Source organism: Epinephelus moara, chromosome 10 (assembly GCF_006386435.1).
Source record: "Epinephelus moara isolate mb chromosome 10, YSFRI_EMoa_1.0, whole genome shotgun sequence".
In the NCBI taxonomy this organism is placed as follows: Eukaryota; Metazoa; Chordata; class Actinopteri; order Perciformes; family Serranidae; genus Epinephelus; species Epinephelus moara.
The window spans coordinates 38,773,716-38,796,026 of record NC_065515.1 but is presented as its reverse complement, the minus strand read 5'-3'; the positions used below and the strand labels follow the sequence as shown (position 1 = coordinate 38,796,026).

General features: G+C 39.6%; 2 protein-coding genes across 3 annotated transcripts in view; both read right to left on the bottom strand.

Moving 5' to 3' along the window:
- Nucleotides 1-5,867: 5,867 nt before the first annotated feature.
- LOC126396613 (chymotrypsin-like elastase family member 3B) lies at nucleotides 5,868-11,582 on the bottom strand. Its single transcript, XM_050054834.1, has 8 exons — nucleotides 11,478-11,582; nucleotides 10,903-10,991; nucleotides 9,481-9,578; nucleotides 9,245-9,370; nucleotides 8,874-9,010; nucleotides 8,133-8,275; nucleotides 7,893-8,045; nucleotides 5,868-5,929 (listed from the first exon to the last, which is right to left on the bottom strand). Exons 1-8 carry the CDS (start codon nucleotides 11,548-11,550, stop codon nucleotides 5,912-5,914), a joined length of 837 nt encoding a protein of 278 aa, XP_049910791.1. The 5' UTR covers nucleotides 11,551-11,582; the 3' UTR covers nucleotides 5,868-5,911.
- A 249-nt stretch (nucleotides 11,583-11,831) lies between these two features.
- The window catches only part of LOC126396914 (alanine aminotransferase 2-like), a 12,283-nt gene continuing 1,803 nt past the window's right edge, over nucleotides 11,832-22,311 (bottom strand). For both annotated transcript variants that reach the window (XM_050055285.1, XM_050055286.1), the window contains exons 2-12: nucleotides 21,580-21,836; nucleotides 19,630-19,719; nucleotides 19,424-19,532; nucleotides 19,173-19,309; nucleotides 18,219-18,462; nucleotides 18,062-18,141; nucleotides 17,823-17,959; nucleotides 15,642-15,807; nucleotides 14,084-14,239; nucleotides 13,569-13,681; nucleotides 11,832-13,258 (exon numbers count right to left, since the gene is read on the bottom strand). In XM_050055285.1, coding sequence (XP_049911242.1) covers nucleotides 13,168-13,258; nucleotides 13,569-13,681; nucleotides 14,084-14,239; nucleotides 15,642-15,807; nucleotides 17,823-17,959; nucleotides 18,062-18,141; nucleotides 18,219-18,462; nucleotides 19,173-19,309; nucleotides 19,424-19,532; nucleotides 19,630-19,719; nucleotides 21,580-21,678 — 1,422 coding nt within the window. In that variant the 5' untranslated portion in view covers nucleotides 21,679-21,836 and the 3' untranslated portion in view covers nucleotides 11,832-13,167. The remainder of the gene's footprint in view (nucleotides 13,259-13,568; nucleotides 13,682-14,083; nucleotides 14,240-15,641; nucleotides 15,808-17,822; nucleotides 17,960-18,061; nucleotides 18,142-18,218; nucleotides 18,463-19,172; nucleotides 19,310-19,423; nucleotides 19,533-19,629; nucleotides 19,720-21,579; nucleotides 21,837-22,311) is intronic.

The following is a 22,311-nucleotide window of genomic DNA, read 5'->3' as shown; positions in this document are numbered from 1 at the left end:
GTCTGGTCAGGATTATGTCAAACCCTTTGTACATTATATTGAAGATTTATGAAACATTTATTTTATCTCTATCAAGGAAAAGTATATGGCGGTAATTATTATCATTATCTTAACGCCCAGCCAGCATCCCCCCTCATACCTTCCTTAAATTCCCTACTTTTGAGCACCAGTTTCTTTTTTCAACTGTTCCCAAGAGGAGAGGGCGTATGCAGCCGCAGGTGGTAGCTATAGAGACAAAGCACTGCACCCATTATCTTTTTTCAGAGCACTCCAACTTTTTTGTGTGGTCACTGAGTGTTTCTTGTTGAAAATCTCTGAACATTCAGAAAGACACTGGTGTCCTAGCGCCCTGCCAGCCCCACATGCCAAGAAAAAAAATGCTATGTGAACAATGCACTGTTTTGTTTTTTCAAGGCCAAACTAGACTGAACTTGCAAAATTTGTAAAGAAAAAAAAACAAAAAAAAAAACAACCCAACCCAACCCAAGACCCACAGGCTACATCTTTTCTTTCTTTTTTATTTCACCCATTATTGACTGTTAGCTTGCCTGGCTAATGTGATGCACCTCCAACACAGTCTCTCCATCTCTCTTGGTACTGCACTACTTAAATACTTGAGATAAAGTGAAAAAGTAATATGATGTCATTTTATTCATAGATGTGCAGCAATCATATGGAGCACCAAAACTGACAAAAAACTCAAAAAAAGATAACATATAAGTCAATATATGTAACTAGATAATACTGTGAGTGGCTCATTTTTCAGTTCTCTCATTTGAATCTTTTATGAAGCAACATTTGTTATTGTTCCCAATGTGGGGAATAATATTTTACTGCCTTTTGTTGGTCTCTGGTCCCGATACCACCAGACGTAGAAAAGCTCTGCTGGTCGATGCCCTTATCTCTGTGTTATACACTGTGGGGTTATTGGGGCGTAAAGTGAAGCTGAAGGGTGCTGAAGAGTTAAGACATTTAGTATTTCTGAAATAGTGACAGAGGGAAGAAAAGACATATACACGTATACAATTAAAAAGCAGACAAAAGAGAGGTGTAGGAAAAAATAGAGAGATGAGGAGAATGAAAACAAGCAGCCTGTCCTGTCGGGTCGCCATGGTAAGCATCACAACAGCTTGCAAGCTCCCGCTGTAACTCCTTAGAGGAGGAGCACGCCTCTTCTCTGACAGCATTTAGTTTGCTCCTGCACACTCTGTCCCCACTGATGTCTTATTCCTGTGTTCGTATGTCACCTCCTGTTTGTATACCGTGTTTACAGTGAGGTGCATCAGCTCTGCTGTACTATACGTGTGTTAGCTGCCATCATGTCAGTGGAAATCCAGGCAGGCAGGCAGGTCAGCAGGCAGATGGCCAAACAAACAAGCGGACAATCGGTGCTGGGGATTGGATTAACATGAGGATCTAATTGCATTTGAGGAACCAGGGAAAGCACATAAGGAAAAATTAAAAGGGGCATCCAAATGATGGCTCAGTTGCACAGCAACATTGGCACAAACGAGAAGTTTACAACAAATTCCTATTTGAGATTATTCTAGTGATTAAGCCTCATAATACACATCCAAGCAGAGGAAAATGTCTGATTCTAAAATATACTGGAATAAATCAACTTTAAATCATTGTTTCTTAACAAAATGTTCAGAAAATCTCATGAAGCCTAAAGGCTGAAACTGTTCTTCAGGCCAAAAATACACATTCATTCATGAAAAATGCACTTCAACACCAAGACATTTTATGAAGTATTACCTATTCATTAGATGAACTTTAATCCTTGAAGGATGAAAGGAACTAGTAAGGAACTAGAAGCCTGACTACAAGTTCAAAACTGAAAATTTTAGAAGCAATTATAATATTATATTCAAACCATATTTCAGTCTTGTCCTCATATGACCTCATTTCTCTCTCTCTCTCCTTTTTTTTATTTTTTTTATTTTGCTGCCTTATAAACATATGCAGCCCAGTGGCCAGGAGAAAGTATTGGCATTGTACATTTCTACAAACTACAAAAATGTTACATTTGCACGTTAAATACAAATCATATCAACATTTATAAAGCATTGTAATATATGATGGAGGTGGAGAGGATGGTGGATGCAGTAAAACCTAGCTGAGGCATCTGCTAAGCTAAGACCACATTCCGAAACCAACAAACAACAAAATCAGTTATGTTTTAGCGACCTGTCACAGGTTCAGCTGCATTTAAGCCACAAAATGTTTGTTTTTTTCAGTAACCCCCTGCTGTTTTTTTTCCTGGGATAGTGCCACAAAAAGCAGTTATTTTATACCTAGAGATCGCTGCACTTCCTGCTGGGGTAGTGCCAGTAAAAGCAGTTGTTTTTTTACTGAGACATTGCTGTACTTACTAGGATAGTGTTGTGAAAAGTGATTGTAATTTACCATGCCAAAAAAATTGTTGCGTTTCCAGGTGGAATTTTGCCCCAAAACCAGTTTTTTTTAAGCCAAAACACGATCCAATTTCCGGGTTTGAGCCACCAAATGCATTTTATTCCCCATTACAATCATTTTTTTCCACCAGGGACAGTGCAACGAACAGCGTTTCTTTTTACCAAGACATTGCCGCATTTATAGTGCGACAAAAAGTGTTGTTTTTTTTACCAGGATATTGCTATGTTCCATGCATGATAATGCCCCATGACTGGGTATCATAAGCTAACTGTGGTTTGCAGAGATGTACAATGCCAACATTTATGCCTAGTGTTTCTTTTTGTTGTTGTTGTTGTTGTTGTTGTTGTTGTTGTTTTAATTGAACCACTGTTTATTGTTCTGTCAATTTAAAAATTATTTTCCTTTTTTTTCTTTCATCTGCCCTTTATGTTTCAGTTTTGTAGTCCATACATCTCATCAGATTACAACATCCTTGAGTGTAAGGTCTTGTGTCAGGGATACACAGATGTGCTGCACTGTAGCTAATTACTGCAGTGTCTATATATGGAGCTAATTGTTCCTCCAGTCTGATTCTGCTCCGTGTGTGAAGAAAGTCTGTGGCTGAAAGCTCTTATGTAATCAAACAAAGAGTACAAGTAGAGACCTTAGTGTGTAGAAGCTCTTCTACTTGCTGTTGTGGATTCGATTGCATTTGACAAGTCCCATCCTGTGCAACAGACAGATTTGCATTTTCCACCAGAAATCAAGGAAAAGGTTCACTAATGCAGCCTGTTTCATTGATGCTGCTTTGCTCTGCACACTGAGCAAAACTAACACTGTCAAACAGGAAAGACCCTCACAGTAAAAGATGGTCCAGATGCCTCTTTTCAGCAGCATGTTAAAAGCAGGCGTTTCAACATCACAATCGTCAGTGTGCAGACATACCTGCATTATACCTCCCCAGTGTTTACTGTCCCTCCTCACATGTATCTGTGGAGTTGACCCTTATTTCCTGCCTTGGTTTTCTATCCTGTAAAGCTGCTGATTGTGCTTTTCTGTGAAGCCTTGGAAATGATGCTGTAGCATCCCCTCTGCCTCCTGCAGTGGAGCACCCTGAGCTGAGCGGTGGAGGCTGGATGGAGACGAGGGGAGGATGGGGGAGGGAGTAGATTGTGGGGTTTTGCTTTTGAGGAATGAGCCCTCTCACTCTCTCTCTCTCTCTCCCTGGAGCAACTGGAGTGGAATAATTACATAGCATGTGCAAAATTGAACTCTACTCATTGTGAAAGGATAGAGAGGGTGAGTGATAAAGAGAGAAATGGAGCAGGAAAGATGGCCGCCAGTTCCTAGGGGTAACGCAGAGCCCGGAACAGCAGTTATCACATTATTTACAGCCGAGGATTTAATGCATCGTTCAGTAATGAGCAGCCAGCCAATGGCCTGTGATCTGAAGCTCACTTATTCACTCGCTGGGCTGAACTCCAGGCGGCTAAAGGCTGGAGGAGTCCCCCCAGATGGAGACAAAGCCAGCTGCTATTTTTCACTTTATTCCTTTGCTCTATGGTGATAAATTGTGTGTGTGTGTGTGTGTGTGTGTGTGTGTGTGTGTGTGTGTGTGTGTGTGAGTGTGTGTGTGTGTGTGTGTGTGTGTACATTTTCAGGATACACCTCTTCGAGTGTTGCCCTAAATTTCAGTCCTGGAGGATCAGTTTAAGTTTGATGTGCAGCTTGATTTGAATGATAAGGCCAGTGAGATATGATCTTTCCTTTATGTTCACGACACATACAAGTCTATATGTTGCCTCCTTCTCTCTCATCAGCAAATCTGCTCATCAACTGCAAAAGCTAACACTGACACCTTGTGGTCACCCACTGAAAGTACACCACTATCAGTTCCTACAATGCTCTGATTGTGATTTAGAGTAAAAGGGGAGTTTCATTGATTTTACACTTCAAAGACTGTTTCTGGGTCTTGTAGCATACAAGGCCTGCTGTTTGTGTGTAGTAAAAAAAAAAATTTTTTGATTGTGGGCCTTATAGAGAAAAATATGAGGAGTACTGGCCCAACAATAGTAGGCCTAAATGCATTGTTTTCAACCAATTACACAGCAAGAAAATTAGTGTTTCTAGACCATGGACATTACAGTTTCTAGACATTACAGTAGTTTATTGGTGTGTTGGCATATTACCAAAAGTGGAAAAGAGGAGCGAGGGGTGGATCTGACTAAGAGGTTGAGGACACTATCGGCAGACAGCCTGCTAAAGTGACCCACGCTTAATTATGCATATCTTTAAGCCTTACTAAAATGTTTACAGGTGAGTTATTAAAAAAAAAATGACCCTGTTACAGTTGTGATGGAGGAGGAAATTGGCTATAAAGATCAAAACTGTTTTCTGTACTAGGCTGTTAAAATGTTTATTTCTGCTGTAAAGTTGAGCATTTTAATATGGTGGTCTAGGGGGACTGACCCACTTCTCGAGCCAGCCTCTAGTGGATATTCAAAGAACTGCAGTTTTGGGACTTACGAGTTGACCTCATTTTGTAGCCCCAGAGATTGGCACTTGGCAGTAGCCTAGTTTTTTAAGATGACAGCAACACTGTGTTTAAACTAGGCTGTGCAATGTACACACTGTGCAACTTACTAGAAATATGCTCCAGCCATATTCTAGTTTATTTTCAAAAATTCGCAGCAGGATTTTAAAAACAAGCAGCGGGCGTAGTTGTAGTTTGTCCACCCATGCTGTAGTGTATCCAGAGAGATCTCTGTGAAGCCTGATGCATGTTCTTAAGTGATGTCACTTGAGTCACCATCAGTTGGGTCTAAAAGACTATAAGTTTGAAGATGTTTGATGATGTCCAAATCTGGAGGTGTGGAGTTTGAAAGAAGTGAGCTTAACAGACCTCTGCAGCCCACTGCTCATCTCTGCTGCAGGCTCCAGGCATTAGCTGCTACTAGCAAAACACACTTGAATCTCTAACCAACCTGACAAGGAGAAAAGCACTGATTTTGAAGCCTCCCTTAACTGTCCATTGTAAGGCTGGCAAAGTTAGAGTGCAGTACAAAAGAAATCAACAAACTTATGCTACAAAGACAAATTTAAACTTTAAAATAGTGCTGTCAATTTAAGTTCACAAACTGACACAATTTTTTCTTTCTTTGGATGTTTGAATAGGTATTGTTTTTTTGTTCTCTTGGTACTTCTCAGAGCTGATCCATTATTCATTATATTCTATTTTTCCTGTTCACAGCAGGAAAAAATGTATTTTCAATCTGTGCATTGCATTTTGGGAGAGTACTGTCCTCATCAGTGTGCTTAAAAAACATGCATTTATTGGTCTGAATACTGTTATAGGTATGCTTTTATATTTTCCACTTCCAGTGTGAACACACATATGCAAAACCTGCTTAAGATTAATCTATGCCTATGGAATTGTGGTACAAATTTGATTCAAAGAACAGAGAGACAACTGGATGTCAAATAGATTTATTGACATTAAAAAGCCTCCAGGTCCTCAGTGCCGCAGCATCGTCTGAAAGATGAAAGAGGAAAAAAAGAAAGTAAGAAATACAGACATGCCTCATAACATGAGCAAATGAACAGATGCAGGCCACATGAGGAGACTGCTCTTTCCCTCTGAGGTACTGCACAGTTTGTAGCTTTACATTCTTTTTGCCAAATATTAGATTATAGCTTCACTTTGAGGTAACTTTAGGTCAGGAGTCCAAGTCCCCCCAAACTCCAGCGACAGTATAAAGAACAACTTTGAAGAACAAATGTTGCCTCTTCAGATTTTTTCCCTCTCCATGCGCCTTGGCAGTAGATAAAATTCCTACTCAGTGCAAAGGATATTGAAATTTTCATATGTAGGCTAAAAGCCCATCTATTTAGTCTGGCTTTAATCTGGTGTTTTATCATAGGGCTATGAGCAGCTATGTCATTTTATCATAAACACTCATTCTATTATTATCATTATTTTTATTTTACTCTTTTGTTTTGTCATCATTTTATTATTGATCATTGCAGTTTATTTGATTCTTTTTTCTGATCAACATTTTACAAGTTTTTAAATGTGGTTTATAAATTATATTTGATTAATTGAGAAGATTAATTGATAAAACTATACTAACTACATATACTACATAACTACATACTTATACTACATATACTTCAGTTAACTTAGCAGTGATGTTTCGCACAACACTCTACTGATGTGTGCTCACCTCTGTTTTGTCATCTAGGATCTACAATTTGAGACACCTCTGGAGCTCACTAATGCTAACAATTTTTTTTAAAATAATAAGATATTTTTAAAAATGAATTTCTTTGGAAGTTTGTGGTACGGTGAGTAAAGGTGAAGGATTTTTATTTTAATCGTATACCTTAGCCCAAAATCTTACTTTTAGCAGTTTGATACAGACCATTGACTCACACATTAGACAACACTCTCAACCAGCATCATCAAAATGAGGGAATATATTAAAGCGGAGCATTGCTCATCTCTCCAGTAGAGCTCCAGTAACTTGAAACATCTGTGTCAAGGAGCACTGAGGCTTTTCTGGAGGGTTGTGCTGACCCAGTTGCCGGAATAAATGTTGGCATTGTACATTTCAGCAAACCATGGCTCTGTCTGTCTTGTCTGTCTGTCTGTCTGTCTGTCTGTCTATCTGTCTGTCTTGTCTGTCTGTCTGTCTTGTCTGTCTGTCTGTCTGTCTGTATGTCTGTCTGTCAGACCAGTCGTTCCCAACTAGTCCAGCCTCAATACATTCATTGCGTTTGGCTATGTTGTCAAACTAGATTGATGTCCCTGTCAAGTAGCCATCAATTAGTGACTCACTCTACAGCAGGAAACAACACTTAAAAAAATGCAGCTCTGTGCTGGAAATTCACCGTACTTAAAAATAAAGATTGTTTTTTTTTTTTACAAACTATACGTGTTTGCAAGTCACCTGCAGTTCATTAAGAATGGATCTGCGACCCACTTTTGGAATGTGACCCACCAGTTGGGAACCACTGGCATAGGCCATTGGCAAATGTCTTCCATTTCACTCTGTTGTTGGTGGTTCACTACAGATCTCCCTAGCTGAGCCCACTCCTAGACATATCTGTCTGGACACCTCTTCTCCAGCTGATCTTTTCCTAGTTCCTTGTGGGTTCCATTTCAGGGCTTGCTGGGTGATGTTTGTGGCAGGTTTTCTGAGGGTGTGTCCTATCCAACTCCTCTTTCTCTTTAGAATTTGTGAGTCAGTGGGATCCTGCTTTGTTCTTTTCCACAGGCTGTCATTGCTTACTTTGTCTCTCCTGAGACAGGTGTTCAAGGAACTTAGAGGCTGCAAACATTCATGAATACCTGAATGGATATGTGACTTTTACATGCTGTGGTGAATTTGTGGTTATGTTTAGGCACAAAAACCACTGATTGAGTGCTGATTAAGTAAAGATCATGTTGTGACTGTGCAACATGCAACTGTGCTTTTACTCTGAAAGAAACTCACGTCACTGATCCACTTGGTGAAGGAGGAGGTGCGAGTGAACACTGTGGGTTTCATGTGGGTGTTGCATCCCAGAGAGGAGACAAAGCTGGTCACCCCCTGCACGTCCCACCTGCCATCACTACCCTTGCAGTTCAGAGGACCTCCTGAATCCCCCTGCACAGACAGACAGACGTCAAGTGAAGGCAACACACTGATACACTATAGTAATGAACATGTTGTGATGGAGGGAGCGGTGCATACATGGCAGCCAGAGCGGATGTCACCACCACCACAGATCATGGTGGGTTTCACGGTGCTCCCCCACCAGCCGCTGCTGCTGCAGACCTCGTGGCCCACCACAGGGAGGAGAGCCTGCTGGAGCTTAGTGGCGATTGGGCCACCACCTGCAAGAAATAATAAAAAACCCAGATCATTGTCAGGTGGTGACACACATGATAAAACCTGTAATAGGACTGCTTTTTTTCCAACTTTCAACTTAATATCCTCCAGACGTCATCAAGCCTTTTATTGTTCTTATGACTGTAATTTATTACTTTTGGATTTTCACATCTAACTCAAATAAGCATATTTTCCATAATGTCAAACTAGTCCTTTAAAGTGTGCTACGACACCGCACAATATGATTCCTGAATAATATAATAAATATGATCCATACTCCAACAGGAAGGAGCCTGGGCAATAAAATGATTAATTGTAACCTTTGTAATGAGAACTGCTTTGGAGACAAGTGTGCTTTATTTGAATGTAAGAAGTTATGGGAAATAATAATAATGATAATAATAATATATAATAATTCATTTCTTCTGTATGTTGTTTGCTTGTAAGTGGCAAGTTTTTTTTAACTAAATAATATGTCGACATGGTCTTAAATGTGGTCCCAAATTTGTCATATTATATTTCTAATTAAATCCAGAATAAGATTATAGTAAAACACAGTATCATAGATCAGGATCAGTGTGTTGTCACATTACAAACACTCACTGTAGATTCTTCCCCAGCCGGTGATGTAGCAGGGGTAGTTGTGAGGAGTGGTCTCTCCGCTCTCTGGCACACAGGAGGGCTGCACTTTGTCGTTCAGAGTCGCCGGTGAGGCCAGTTTGATCATCGCAATGTCATTACTGAACAACATGAAAATCATGTTGAAACACAGACACACATCTCATGGACAGAAAACTCTTATGTGTCATAATAAATATAAACAGAAACTTGAAAACATTTCCACCAAAACACAACTAAGGTTATCTTTTTAAGAGGAAAAAAGAATGACTTACATTAGCTGCTCAGTAGCAGCTCTTTTTTCAATTTGAAACATAATCTGAGAACAGCTGTATGAAGACGTTATATTCACTTACCCACAAGACAGGCAGCTTGGATCCCAGCGAGGGTGAACCACGATCTTCTCCACACTTCTATACTGCTCATAGCCCTCCTCTTTGGTCAGGTCGTACTCAGCCAGCACCACACGGTAGGTACGAGGTCTAACACATAGATACATAAACAGAATACGTATACACACACTTTAGATTAAACCTTTATTTCATATCATGAGATAAAACAACACAGAGAATGACAGTAAACTGTGACCCACCCGATACAGTGACCAGCAGTCAGGACCCAGTTGGCAGTGAGCAGAGTGCCTCCACAGGTGTGACGGTATGTGGAGCCGCTGAGATACTGCAAACTGATCTACATTTATTTAACAGAGCAGTCACAAGGAGATTTTCAGATTAGGATTTTACACAAAAAATGGCTTTATCAAAATAGTTAATCAAAATTAACACTTTGCTATGGTAATTTGGTAATAATGATAATTTTCTCTTAGAGTAGTTTATTCTTTGCGTCACCAGGGACCCCAATTGGTAGTTATTGCATATTAAATATGTTGGTAGGATGAGGGTTACGTAAAATAAGTATTATATCAAACTAAAGGTAATTACCACTCTCATCCCTGTGACTGATGTATTTTAATACTGCTGCATCAGTGAGTAAACAGCATATTACCCTTGTAGCTGCTCAGGGTGGAGCCTAAACTACTTTACAGTTGGCCAGTTTCGACCAGTGGTATACAACATTGCGGTCAAGGCCCCCTTGTGGCTCTTTTTTTTTTTTTTTTTTTTGTACTTGACCCTCATCCTACCAACATACTACTTTAAGAAACAACCACCATAGCGTTACTATTGTGTCATTGTTTCTTCTTAAAACATTGTTGGTTATGTAATTAATGTCATCTGGAAAAACCCTTAAACATAATTATTATTTTAGTAAATTAGTTAATTTGCATATTGTGTAAAACAGAAACATTTACTTTTCTTTAATACAAATTGCAGCTTTTATCCCAAGTACAATCCAAATTAGTACTTAAAAGGTTATTTACGATTCTTTGATTCTAGTATATTTTAGTTTTAAGAAATTTTAAGTAAACTTGTGTTATATTTATATGGTAAAACTTTTATATTTGTTTAACGGGAGGAAATTTTGGCACATCGAATCACAGTTGAATAGAAGAAACCCAATACTGGAGCCTTGGTAAACTCCACATCATTTAGATGTATTATTACACATAAGAACAAAGGTGTTCAAAATTTATTGACGAAGTCCTAAAAATTCTGAATGATAGAATAAAGCACCTGTGAGAAATGACAAAAAATAAACTTTTGGGGTCTGTGGGTACCCCCATCAGTAGGATGGGGGTTGAGTAAGATTTTGCAAACAGGACTTTTACTTGTAATGGAGAATGTTTACATTATATTACTCAGGTAAATGATCTGACAATGTATTTCACCAATGTAAGAAACCATTGGAGTTAATAAATAAAGTTGGGCTTGAACACTTTTACAGTCACAATGCTGATGTCCTCTGAAAGGTCACTCTTTGGAGTTTGAAATCAAAAAGTCTAAATTACCAAGTTATATTGAGCTAAATTAACAGAGGCAGAAACTTTTTTGCAGGAGTTGGCAGATCTCTAGGCTAGATCTGTCATATTGCCAAACACTGATCATAATTAACTCACCTGCCAGGGCCAGCTGTAGGGTCGAGCATCTTCACCATTCACAACACGACTCACAGTGGGTGGGTAGGTGGGGTTGCCACACCCATGAGCTAGACCAGAGAGTGAATTGGAGGTTACAAAGGCTGATACTGTTCAGCTCCTTTCCTGCTTTTCCTATGCAAACTTTCAAAAGATTCAACTCACTGTCGGATAAAGCGTGAAAAAATAACACTTAGATTTTGCACCCTTGGTTTGTATTGGGAACTCTTTGTGACCATATCCTCCTGTAATGTGTAGTGGAGTGAAGTCACACATTGGGGCTTGTTTTGACTATATCTCACAAACACTGTTGCCTAAAACACTCACTGGATGAATCCACTGCTGAAAACAGTCCCCAACAAATGCGCTATTTCCTCCTGTTGGAGTTACGTTTGCTAAAAGTACAGTGGGCTTTGGGCTTAGTGTGGGAAGTCAGAAAATACTGAGAGATGGACAAACACTAAACAAAAATACAAAATCACTGCAGACTAATCCTGTAACTCTAACCCTGATGTAGGTAGAGGTGCCCCTCTTTACAGCAGGTGGATCAGACTCACCATAGGCAGCAAACAGCAGGACAAGGGCCGCTTTCATCATGATTCCTCTGGGACGATTGTCTGAGTGCATCATACAGCTTTTATACTCTCAGAAATGAACAGTAATCAGACACAAACACACAGTCCAGTCTTTGACCTGGGAATCTGTGGTCCCTGCTGCATCTGTTTCACCTGTCCTTACATAACCCCTGCACAGCCAGAGCAAACCAGCACAGATGTACAGAATTATAACAATAATTTGAGTCCAAAAGACTTGTAGGGGTAATTTGTATTATAGGATACTTCAAGGGGGTGGGGGTGTAAAATAAATATCCCATAATGATCACTAAACTAACACATTGCTATAATATCATGGAGCATTTGGTGCTTGGACCCAAAGAAAAAAAGAATCCACAGTGCAGAACTGTCCAAACATGACACTCGTGATTTTTTTATTATTATAATTACATACAAGTTTCCACAAAAAACACCTGAGGCCAGTTATCAAAAAGTGGACAAGGTACTGTTCAGATTTTGGTTATATTCTTCAGCACCAGACTCCCTCTGTGAAATCAAGTGTTTTACTCTTCATCTTTTTTTTCTCATACTGCTCCCCAAATGGGTTTGCTTTTTCATGTTCTCTTACTTTACTGCCCTCCATTTACACTTCCTTCTGTACTTTAGGACCACCAGTTGCTAACTGAGATCATAATGTGCTTTATCTTTTACCAACTTAGAAATCTAAACTGTAAATGATGCATAGAGTTGTGTGTGATATTCCAAATATATTTATACTAATCATATATAGTATCCGTTGGTACTGTGTGAATAGATTGTAATGTGGAAAGAATTCACTTGTTATCAATCAAATCAATCATTTTGATTTTTCCAGTGAACATGTATCCTCCACACGTTACTGTTCATAACAAACAAATTGACCATGTCGCCCAAAATTAATATTTAGACATCCATGTGGCTGCTGCTTTATCTTGTGGTGCACATATAGATTATATCTGCAGTGAGGTACAATAATACATGTACACTCTAACACACAGAGTGTACATGTACAGCAATAAAATGCAATGTACACATTAATGCAGCAGTAATTAAGTAGTAATTCATGCAGAAACGTCACGTATAATAGTAAAATACTGACAGAGAACATTTTACTGCACTGTGACTACTTTTACAAAAGTAAGGCTTTGAATACAGGACTTTTAGAGTATTTTCATACTGTGATTTTAGCACTGAATAATTCTTCTACCTCTAGCCGTGTCTGATGTGTAATATGTGTCTGTAGTATTTGTTTTGTGGTTTGGTAAATAGAGCACAGCAGTCATCCAGTAATCGGAAGATCAGCAGTTCGATCCCTGTTTCCTCCGCATGTTGAAGTATGCTTGGGCAAATTACTGGCTGTGTTGTCGGTGTGTGAATGCATATGAATGTTTACTGTAACTGAGTAGCAGGTGGCACCTTGCATGGCAGCCTCAGCCGCCAGTGTATGCAGTGTGTGTGAATGGGTGAATGTGATGTGTAGTGTTAAAGTGCTTTGATTGGTTGGAAGACTAGAAAGGCACTATGCAAGTACAAGTCCATTTACCATTTATGTGAAACAATATATAATGCATTATAATGCATTACTTTTGGTGGGAGAAAATTCTATGAACCACGGCTTGATATTTGTCTCCAAAGTGTGTCCTTGACACCTCTGTCAGGGAAATCTGTCCAGCAGGTGCAGGTGGAAAGAGCGAAGTCGTGCCAAGACCTCCTCCAGGGTGGCAGGAGGAGCCAGAACACACAGCCTGTGAGGGAAAAATAACACAAAAAACATAGGAAACAGTCTGCATATATGGACACACCTGTGCTTAAAGCAGGAATAACCTGACCTGGCTCACTCTGTGATGGAATGATTAGTGCTCAACAGGTATTATAAGAGCTTGTCTTGAATTTATCAAACTGTTGTCACTTTCCATAAATGTCCTCCTGTTTCAATAATGCTCTCACTTTCTGGAAATGTCCTCTCTTTCCAAGAGTGTCCTCTCATTTAAAAGTGTCCTCTTAACAAAAATGTCCTCACTCTAAAGGTCTAAAACATGCAGCTGTTTGTCTTACCTGATGTGGTAGTTTTGACCCTCTTGTCCGTTCTCACAGCCGGCTCCAAAACACACACCTTCCTCCTCCAGTAACCTCTGACAGTAAAGCGCATCTGCCTCCACTCCCAACATCTGAAATTAATAACAGCACACCATTTAAATTACTGCTGGAATTATAGCTTTTCCATGCAGAGTATGAGATTTCATGCACAGCAGGAATCATTATTGAATTATGTTTCTTATCAGCAGTGACTTTAGAAATAAAAATGAAAGAGATCTGCCTGTTTGACTTCTTTTCTAGTATCAGAAAACATTACAATCAGTATTTTGTTGACCTTATAAATGACGCATATATTCACAAATCATTTATATTTTGTGAGTTGGTGTACATATCTGAATAACTGCTTTTACATTATTGATGTAAACAAATTGATTACAGCTTCAGAAATAAGTCATGACTTAAATCAAAAGCACTACAACCACAAACTGTAGTAAAACTTGAATACTTAAGGTCCAGTGGAGATGGTTTCTCACCTCGGCCTCCTCTATCATCTGAGGTGGTAGATGCAGACAGGGATAAAGAAAGACTCCCCCCATCGCTGGTTGGCAGTTCATCCCTGGTAGATCATTCAGGAACTTAAAAGCACGCTGAGCATTCTGGGACAGAGTTGTCTGAGAGTGAAGAATCTCCTATAATTGAGAAAAAAAGACAAAAACTAGTTGACAGTTGTGCAAGCACACACGCTGAAGACCTGGACTGCCCCTTAAAACTCCTCTGACAGTAAATTAAAGCTGCATTTATTAATATTTTTAACAGCTGAAACATGACTGTGTAATGTGAAAGGAGTCACTCATAGTGATGGAGCAACAGAGAATTATCACCGGACGCAGCAGTTCCTCACGGAGCTACAGTATAAAATGTCTTAGCACATTTCAGCTTATTGTTTATGTTTTTAGCCCTGCAAATTTACCGTTTCATCAACTCTGTTTTTATTTGTAACACTACACTACCTGTTCAGAACCAAATGGCTGGCAGACATGGTTAGTGATTAACTGGTGAACATTTTGGAGCATCTAGCAGCTAAAGCCAGATTTTTTTCCCCAGGAGTTGGTTCAAACTAAACAGAGCTAAAAGCTGAATGAAAATTGAGGTTAGATTTGTTGGGTGGGCAGGAATACATCTCCATATAAATGCTGGATGTAGCAATATGCACCTGTTTGCTATCACTTTCCTGATATCAACTTTAAAGAGATGATATGACAGATATTGTATTTACTGCTTTTTACAACGCCCTACATGGGCAAAGAAATCAGTGAAAGCAGTTTTAATGTCTGACAGCTTCAATGATTGGCTAAAAAATAACAAAGTTGCTTATGTTACTAGTCCATACCCATTGGTAACTTTGTCACCTTCTACCTATGCCAATCCTCAATGCCTATGTGCAGTTTCACATAGATTGACCANGGCGTCCTGTTCTACATATCTACCAAGTTTAGACAGAGGGACAGATGGATGGACAGACAACCCAAAAGTAAAATCCCTCTTGCCACAGTTACCGCCGAGCTTGTAAAATAGTGTTTATAAACTGTTTCACAGCCCATGGTGGAATATATTGTCTTTTATAAGCATGTGTAGAAAACTGCAGGAACAAATTTACTGAACATGACAACATAATGGATAAAAAATATTTTACAACTTCTTTGTGGAACAGACATCTGCAAAGGCTGCATTTATTGTCTCAGTTAGTTTAAAACATTAAAAATAGAAAATGGTAAGCTACTTTTAATCTGGAAATTCATCAAAATACACAGTAATTATCATAAATGATATAACTAAAAATAAATCAATCTAAATAATGAATTGATCAAAATAATAGTATATTAATAAAATCTATTTACCACTTTCTTTTTTCTAAATGTCCTGCTGACTAATTAACAGACATACAGGACTGAGTATGCTTCCTTCTTGGCTGACAATATAGTAGAAATATGGTTATTAATATGGTGCATTTACATGTATGTGTATGTTTATAATTTTAAGCAGTATTTTTTAGGAGACTGCGCCAGAAATCATTTTGGATGAAACCCTTACCTGTGAGTATGTTTTATAGGAAGGATCTTCAGCTGTGGGCGGGTTGACCATGACCTCCAAAGCAAGCTGTGATAAAACTGGAGGGCTGACCGGCACTTTTTTTAAATACATATTGACTGCTGGGTCCATGTTAATTACCTCCATATATCCTCCTCTCAGACCACACCTAAAGACAAGGTGAGCACACAGCACAATGAGTCTACAGTCACCTGAGAGAAACGAAAAAATACCACCACATAGTTCCAGTGCTGTGCAAGTTACTGAAAATTAGTGATAAGTTACAATTACTAGTTACCTCTCTCAAAAGTAACTGAATTACTCTGACACGCAGCAAAGGGCCATGGGTTGGAATCAAACCCGCGGCTGCTGTGGCAAGGGCACAACCTTTGTACATGCCCCCTACCTCACTCTACCAAGTGAGGTAGGGGGCACCCAGCACACAGCTATATTAACTTATTGTTGTTCAACCTACATGTTTCATTTTGCCCTCCTTCTGTAATGCTCATTTTTTATTGTGCTGTCCAGAGGGTGCTGTCTGTCTGCTGTCTACTGTCTGCCTGAGTCCATGTGAATGCAGCACAGTGCTGATTGATTGATTGATTGATTGATTGATTGATTCATTCATTCATTCATCTTATTTATTCCACTAACATAAAGCTATTTGACGTTGGATCATAACCCCATCAAATCATTTTCTGCTATAATCAAGACAAAGGTTTCATACGTCACGTTGCTTAGTAACAAACAAACATATTAACCCAAACTATGATCTTTTTTCTAAACCTATAGCCAAGCAGTCTTGTTGCTTTAATGTGATAAAATAGTTTTGGTGTAACTGTGACTGTTTCACAGCGTTAACCCTTGTTTAAAACAGCAACCACTAACAGTCATGTGAAACCTATTCTGCCATTTAGCTATAACACTGTGGGTCATATAGAGGGTAGGAACAAACACAACACTTACGTGGTTGTATGGATTGGAAGACTTGTTGGATAAAAGATACAGTTTGTCTTCTTACAATATGTTTATATAATACACTAGTGACATGTTGGTTTGGGTGGATGTTGGGACGTTGACCAGGCTTGGTATGGTTGTAAAAACAAATATCCATCTGAGAAAGTACATCTAAATCTAATCTAATCTTATAACGGGGAAATACTGTCATTTGGTTAAATATTTTCAAAGAAAAAACTGTCTAAGGTCATGTTGACTTTATTAATATATAACCCAGACTTCTCTCTTCCCATAAAGCTGGCTAAACATAACCATATAATCATTAACCGTGCCTAAATTGACACAAGAGAATATGTATTAGCCCTACATGGGAAACAAACAAATGTTCATTTAAATTCTTTCCTGAGCATCATAATCTGTCAGCATTTGCTGTTGCAAATTTGAGGTATATACATGTCATTTTTAGAGACAAGGTTTGTGATTTTCGTTCTTATTCTCTTCCTTTTCCTCTCAACTCTGCACACTCATAAACTGGAGTTACACAGCTTTGTAAACCTGCCAATTTTTGATTGGTTCTTCACTCACCTCGAGCAAATCTGTCTGTTCATACCCAATCAGGTTTGTATTAGCTTTGAATGCAAATACTCCACCTCTAAAATATTCCCATTCAGTCTGAAAACACTTTGATAATGACAACTTTTGAGCAAAGTATATCAGATATTTGACCCATCAGTGACCCTGACACACCAGAGTGTCACAAATATAAGGACAGATGTCTATATTCGAGCACAATCATTTTGTTTGATATGTCTAGACATCTGTAAGATCACAAGCACACCTGTGAAAATGAAACCTGCTGCTGTAAAATACATTAAAAATCTTCCTACTTTGTCCTAACAATGGACCATGGTGGCTTTAAGTGGGGTCATGTTTGTCTTGTGAAGGAGTCCACTTGAATGACCCACTGTTGTACGTAGTTTCAGAGAGCTCATGAGTTATAACCAAACCTGATATTTATACAATGAAGCCTTTGGTACTTTCTTGCTCCTAACATGATGAAGAAATCTAGTAACTGACCATTAATAAAACAAGAACACAGCAATGTCAATGTTGTGTTAATCATTTTCTGACATGATAAATTAAAAAGTAAGAAAATATCATCTTTCAAGGGGTCACACAATTAGCTGAGGAAAGGTTTGTTCTAAAGGAAACATCAGAGATACTCACTCTCCCATGCAGGCACTGGATAAACAGTGGAAGGAGACCAACTCCACTGTCTCTGAGTACTCTTTTCCCATCTCAAACAGGACTCTCTTATAGGAAATAAACTCTTGCCCCTGTCCATACACGCAGTCCTGGTACACCTAGAAGGTTCAAGAAGACATGAAAAAAGGGAGCTTGTGTGAGAATGAAAACTGATGAGGACAACTTTTAGATTTCAGTTTCCTTGTGGAGCTTGTAATCACCTCTTCAGCCAACAGGATAAGGCCCTCGGTTGCAGCAAAACGAATCACTTCCTCTATTGTTTTCCTGTTTTGTAAATGACCTAGAAGGGCAAATAATAGTGAGTATCAGACATTATAGTGTGGAGATCATTGAAAGTAGCTCATGTGTGTTGTTTACCTGTGGGGTTTCCTGGGTTGCTGATGTAAATGGCTCTGGGTTCACAGCGCCCCTTCACCTTCCTTAAAGCTCGTTGCAGTTCATGTAGATCTACAGCCCATCCTTGGTCCTCCATCAGCTGGTACGGCACCAGTGTCACTCCAGACATATCCAGCAGGGGTGGTAGGGTGTGTGGGCAAGGCATCGGGATCAACACACCTGTCCGAGTGTCACCCTCGCCACTGGCCATCAGGTGCAAAATCATCTTAACACAATAAAGAGCCATACAATTCAGAACATGACAAATGTATGTTTTTATTGCTCATTAAAGTACTATTGGCATTGAGGAAAAATGTTCAGCTTCTTTCATTTATCCTTGCTGTGTCCATGCTGTTTAAATGGATCTGGCGCTGTCAACCTGTATACAATTCTTAAATAGCAGAGTATGATAACTCGGGTTGGGTATTGTTTAACAATTACAGTGACGGTGCCAATACCAGCACAGTGATGCTGAACCAGGTGAGTTCGTCATTCGATACCTTTTATTTATGCTTCAGTCAATACCCCTCAAGTGAATGGGAGCATTCAGTTGAATGAAATGCCACCAAAAGCCACAGGGGTGTAGCATAGTCATACTTTCAAATGTTTGATGACATCGTTGGATGACACCGCACTCAACATCACAACAGACTGTATGGATTGCAGCTACTGCTGTAATGTAGTATGACACTGTAACATGCTAACACACTTAAGTATGATGGTCAACATTGTAAACATCAGCATGTTTGCATTTTCATTGTAAGCATGTTGGCATGCTAACATGAGTGTGACTTTAGACTTAGTTCCTACGCTGGTTAATGGATGTTTATTCATAATGGACATGCACAAAAGCATGTTGTGTCCCTAAATAATACTCTTACAGCTAAAAATCTACTGATCATTTTTGAAAGAAAAAAAAAGTTGTTTTCATCTTACCGACAAACACTTCTGAGAACCACGAGAGATAATGATATCTTCTGGGTTTGAAATCACTCCACCATCGCGCCTCGTGATGAACTCAGCAATGCTTTTCTGGACACATGGAATACCAAGGGTGGTTACAGAGTACGAACCTGTCATTGATAAATTGAATTGATCAGCCATCAGAGCAGAGTCAGAGAAATTCTGTGAACCATTTTGGGCCAAATGTTTTCAAATCTGTACAAATGAATATTAATCATTCTCACCAACACTCCCTCCACAGCAGGCCCCTAGAAGCATGTGTGCCTTCTGCCTGACATCCAGAGGAAAACTGTTGTCTTTGAGGAGCTCAGGGTAAAGACACACTGCCATGACCTAAAAAAACAAACAGGTAGGTTTGTTGCTGGCACACACACACACACACACACACACACACACACACACACACACAGATGAATTATAAAGCACCAACCTGGCGAACAAATGAAGTAGGTGCCATCCCTGCCCTGTGGGGATCCCCTGAACTGACATCAATCACCTGCTGGAAGGGTTTGTTCACTCCCTATAACAAACAGTGTGAATTAGACATAAGCTCAGGTTGGTTGTATTTGTCAACCCTGACATTGCAGGATCCAAGGGTCTTCAGTCAGATGTGGATCATCCATGCATGGGACTGTAGAATCCACTTCTTTTCGGTGCAGGACCAGGTGATATGACAGGACGGATTTTTGTCCTACTTTTGACTAAAGAAGGTGCAGTTCACACAGCTGGATTAAAAGGTGGAGCCACAAGGTAGCTAACAGCATGGACTAAGAAACTGCGGAAATGAGGCACCACACAACACACCTAGTGGACAGCTTTGGTAATTCTTTGTTGGATGTGTTGTGGGGCATTCTCGGAACCCATCGGCTGAATTCGGCATCTGACTTTCGGCAGACGGCAATACAGCCTCTGGGGCAGACCCCCGATTTTTTGGCATTCAGGTTTGATTTGGGCGGAGGAGGTGAATTTCCGTTTCCGACTTCCATTTATATATAAGTACTTTTTGTACTTTTGTACTGTACTTTTTTTCTTTACTCCCATGCTCATCTCTGAAAATCCAAATATTTGAACATAAATCTAACCTTTTTTTGATTGTCCAAGTATATGAGAAACATCTAACAGGTTCATGTTAGGAAGAAAAAACATCTTGCTTGTTTTCTGTACTGCACAATATTAGTCTAGCTAACTAGCTGCCCTGCAATAAGAACAAAGCTTATCTTTAGGCTTCTACATGTCATCAACTGGTGAGAACTTTTTACCCAGCACCTGTTCGGCTTTCTTTTAGGTCTTTTAGCATGAAAATATGTAAAGTATGTAGCCATCAAGCGCATACTTATCATTCCCATTTTACTTGTGCATTTTCCTTTTTATATATATTTTGTGGTTGCATTGTTAGAGGGAAGCTGAGGACAAGACTTTCATGGCAACGACAGCAGCTTGTGGTGGCTACAGAATGCTCCCTAACATAACAGGCTGCAGCATGTTGACTATCAGAAACCTAGACATTAATCATATTTAATTGAGTGAAAGAAGTAATAGGCCGCCATTCATTATTTCCGTTTAGTAAAAAAGTAGAAGTATCACCTTGCAGTTACCCTATAGTTGGAACATGGCCAACTCTTTATTTTGTTTTTATGAACCATGGCTACATATGGACATTTTCTGCCAATCAGCTGGCCAGGCCAGGAATTCTACTACTATTATTTCTGCTACTCAGTCAGGCCTTCATATTTGTGCTTTACCTGAATATTTCTATTTTCTGCTACTTTATATTTTACCTTGCTACAGCTGCAAGGGGAAAATTGTGCACTGTTTTACTCCATTACATTTGCCCAGTAACTATATATACAAGTTACATTTAATACTAAACATGTCATCAGGTTATAAAATGGGATGCACTGTTACAAATTAAACCACCCAGCATAAAGAGGTTAAACCTTTGACCACTACTCACTCACTCAACCTCCAGAAGCTGTAATATCAAAAATGCAGGCATGTTGATGCATAAGTAACAAAAGTGCAATAATACAGTATGTATAACGACATAACACTGATAGGCTAATAGAGTTTTTTTTATTATTATTATTATTATTATTTTACATTGTAGAATTGTTACTTTTAACTAAAGTAACATTGTTGCCGGTAATCTTCTCATATTGTTAAATATGTTTCTTTAAAAAATAAAATAAAATAAAAACCTTTAAAACCCTCAAAGCTTCAGACACACAGCTTATAGAACTTTTGTCCTGAAAGTTCACTTTCTAATTTAAAAACTACCAATTCAAATCTGCGGTCAGATTGTTCTCTCTTCTCCTTCTTACAGCAGTGAACTAAAACATGTTGCTCAGATTGGTTCAGGTGTATCACACCTGTGACTCACCTGTGTGATCTCCTCTGTGATACGTGCAGCCAGACTCTGCAGGCTCGTTGGGGCTCTGATCCCCCGCACCGTGGGGTTCACCTGCTGCACGGAACTCATCTCTGTCTGACTGATGACGTCTCAGTGAGAAGCTCAGCACTGAGCCCTGAAGACGGCTCGATGACGTAATAAAAACTGTTTGATCTTTGCACTTCTGCAAAATGACAGAAAGCCAGGGACCAGTAGCAGCAGCCTCGTGCATGTAGGCAGGGGCATTTCTAGGATTTGAGGACATTAGGGGATGAGTCTTAGACCTCCATCCAGGGGTCCAGGGGATCCTCCACCAGCATTTTGTTAATAAACAAGCTCCATTTTGATACTTCTTTTATGCATTCTGGAACCTTATGTATATGAGCAGTACCAAAATTATTCCCACTGTGAATCAGTTCATTTTTGTTGTGTATTAGAAAATAGTTGGGTGGGACCCAGCACCCTATCAGGGGCCTTGCTGACTGGCACTAAGAACATCATGGGCTCTAGTTTCCCGGCGTGGCACAGGGTGGCGAATCCCGCGCAGAGCTAGTTTCGAGCAGCGCAACCCGAGGCGTGCTCAGTGGCGTGTGGGTGTGGCGGCGCAGCAGGGGGAGGTGTCGACAGATCCAGCTTGGCGCAGTGACAGCTTCGTGCCAAAAGGCTTCGCCGAAGGTGCACTAAAAGCTCGCCATCTGAAACCACGTCTACTGTCAGCGCAGG